Source organism: Priapulus caudatus, unplaced genomic scaffold (assembly GCF_000485595.1).
Source record: "Priapulus caudatus unplaced genomic scaffold, Priapulus_caudatus-5.0.1 Scaffold1429, whole genome shotgun sequence".
Lineage (NCBI taxonomy): Eukaryota > Metazoa > Priapulida > Priapulimorpha > Priapulimorphida > Priapulidae > Priapulus > Priapulus caudatus.
Window position 1 is genome coordinate 70,464 of NW_014578490.1, and position 2,876 is coordinate 73,339.

Consider the following 2,876-nt stretch of genomic DNA (forward strand, 5'->3'; position numbering starts at 1 on the left):
ACCACTATGTACTACCACTATGTACTACCACTATGTACCCACAAGCGCTCTAACCGTTGCGCTGCTGCCACATATTGAAATTAAAATTTTGGATGTGCTATGTATATCGCAAGAAAACAAGCTCAACCAATCAGGCGTCAGTACCGTCAGTACCGTGACTTTAAGAGAAAAATAATCGGCGACGGTACCGTCGCAGGAGCAACAGCCATGAATTATATACAGTAATACACCTTTCAATTTCAACTTCAAGACTCCAATAGTGGCAATACCCAAAAAACACAGTGCATTACCCATAAATTGAAACATAAAAGCTCAATAACTCTATAACACTAAATACAATATAAGAAGTCAAAATAACAAGGTTCCATAAACGCGCAGAATATATATTACTAAAATTGGAATGTTGAGCCTCACCTGGTTTTGCGGGCGCTGCCATATTGTTTTTTGAACAACACTACGTGGCAGCACTTGTCATAGCCTCACTAGTTTTGAAAAGTGGCCGCGAACTGTTGTGTTTTCTGTGGTGTTTTGGTAGGAATAGTTCAAGTTGAAGAGGTGTAACAAGGTAGTTAACATAGAATTAACGTTACATGGTTGCTTCTACATATGCACTACTTATTTTGTTAATGGCATAACGATTAATAATTAAATCTTGTGCTGTTACATTATCGTGATGTTACAACTCATGAGATGACTCAGATGTTGCGACTTAATTGCTCTTTTAGTTTTAGAACAACTACTCCTGAGTCCTAGTTACAATGCTTTCCCATGTATTTACGCAATGCTAGTGTTCAGTTATAATTTGTGCTATCAGTCAATTGTACCTGCTACCTCTATACTACGCTCTAATCAGATTACAGTTTTCACCATTGCCACTGGCGCACTGGCATTGACTTGCTAACATACCTAACACTAACAGCAATTAAGTCACTGTCTGTGACAGTTGACTGCCTCGGGGTTTGTGTGTACATTCATGGTAGCAGGTACGCTGTACGTAAATGTCTACATTTCATATATACGACCTCAGAATACATAACAAAATGCTGCAAGAATTTTGGGAATGGAGTTAATTGCATCATTTTGTGTGTACATGTCTGTTGGGTATTTTTTAATTCATGAGCGGCAATTATATTTTAGGGTGTGTGATTTTCCACTGGCAAGATGCCATCCTCATCATCCTACTCGGTGCTTGATGGCTTATACACGTTGCATGAGACCATTGGCACTGGTATGTACGCATGAGATTCAACTGTGTAATACGCAAATCAATTATTTAAATCAATCAATTTTTTATATATTTTAGCAGCAGTTGTAACACAAACTCTTTCTTCATTAATTGCTTAACTATAATTTGGTAATATTCAATACTCTGCATGAAAAATAGGTAGTCTAGCTTCTCCACTTTAGTCTATATAATATATGACAACTGGAATCTGGCATATGTTATACATGTTATAGCTAGGGTCAGAAACCAGAAGAGTCTAAAATCTCATAGCTGTTGAAGTGTGAAGTGTCATGCAAAATTTTGTGGTTTTGGGTGTTTCCTGACGACAGTCCCCCCGTTTACATATAGCTACTGTTGCAATCTTGTTTCCAGGTGGATTTGCGAAAGTAAAGCTCGGTGTACATTGCCTGACAGGTGAACGGGTAGCAGTCAAGATAATGGACAAGAAGTCACTTGGGGTAACGTTCGCCTACATGTAGTTAATTTTTAAAGTTACTTCCTGAAATTTGATCACATTCCACAATGACAGCCATAAGTGCGTACATGTAACACTATAACGTTGTTAGGTACGATACTATGTACATAAGATTAGTGCGTACAACACTATATGGTCGTGATGTACTACAGTAACACTACATAAGGTTAGTGCTATAGCACTATAACGTTGTTGGATATGTTGCAGCATGATTTGCCGCGTGTAAAGCTGGAGATAGCAGCAATGAAGGAGCTCCACCATCAGCACATATGCAGACTGTACCAAGTGATCGAGACAGACGAGAAGATATTTATGATGCTAGAGGTGTGAATGATGTTCCCTTCCCTTCCCGCCTCAGCCGTGCTACCAGGGGCGTGTACAGGATTTGTACCAGGGGGGGTCTAACCGTAACCCAAACTTGCGAGCACGCGAAAGGGGGGGTCTGGGGTGCCCTCCCCAGGGCTTGAAACTAACGCTCGCCCGCTCGCCCGAGGCTAGTAGAAAACAGTAAGGGCTAGTAGAATGTCTGGGCTGACCAGCCCTGTTGGCGAGTGAGAATGCCTACNCTTGCAGTACTGCCCCGGTGGAGAGCTCTTTGACTACATCGTTAGCAAGGACCGGCTGAAGGAGAACGAGGCGCGTTTCTTCCTGCGGCAAATCATCTCCGCCCTCGCATTCATCCACGACGTCGGCTACGCACACCGCGACCTCAAACCCGTAAGTAATCCCCCCATAGGTGGCGCTGCAACCTCAAACCTGTAAGTAATCCCCCCATAGGTGGCGCTGCAACCTCAAACTTGTGAGTAATCCCCCCATAGGTGGCGCTGCAACCTCAAACCCGTGAGAAACTCCCACTATAGGTGGCGCCACGACCTCAAATTTGTGATTATTTTTCTCTATAGGTAGCGCGCTGCATGGCTTAGATGTTCAGGGTTGTGGAATGTGAAACGAACACTGTGTGATTTACTTGTTGTTTGTTTTCTCCCGACTGGCAGGAAAACTTGTTACTGGATGAAGACCAGAACTTGAAGCTGATAGACTTCGGACTATGTGCAAAGCCGCAGGTATGTCGTTAATACCTAATAATAAAGCCACAGGTACGTCGTAAATCGTTATAGCGTTGTTGATATCCAATAGAAAGTGAACAGAATCACTTACATGTTGTGAAAAAGTGTA

The 2,876-nt window shown here is 42.3% G+C and overlaps 2 protein-coding genes across 2 annotated transcripts in view; one reads left to right on the forward strand and one right to left on the reverse strand.

Moving 5' to 3' along the window:
• Positions 1 to 438, reverse strand: part of LOC106816603 (39S ribosomal protein L1, mitochondrial-like) — a 10,970-nt gene extending 10,532 nt beyond the window's left edge. Inside the window, exon 1 of the mRNA XM_014821222.1 lies at positions 415 to 438. Within this exon, the coding sequence (XP_014676708.1) occupies positions 415 to 436 (22 nt within the window). The 5' untranslated portion in view covers positions 437 to 438. The remainder of the gene's footprint in view (positions 1 to 414) is intronic.
• Positions 439 to 485: 47 nt separating this feature from the next.
• On the forward strand, positions 486 to 2,764 carry LOC106816601 (maternal embryonic leucine zipper kinase-like; the record flags this gene model as incomplete). Its single annotated transcript, XM_014821220.1, has 6 exons — positions 486 to 565; positions 1,138 to 1,228; positions 1,598 to 1,683; positions 1,908 to 2,024; positions 2,274 to 2,417; positions 2,696 to 2,764. Coding segments are annotated over exons 2-6 (483 nt in total), but the record flags the coding sequence as incomplete, so codon positions are not given.
• Between the last annotated feature and the right edge of the window lie 112 nt (positions 2,765 to 2,876).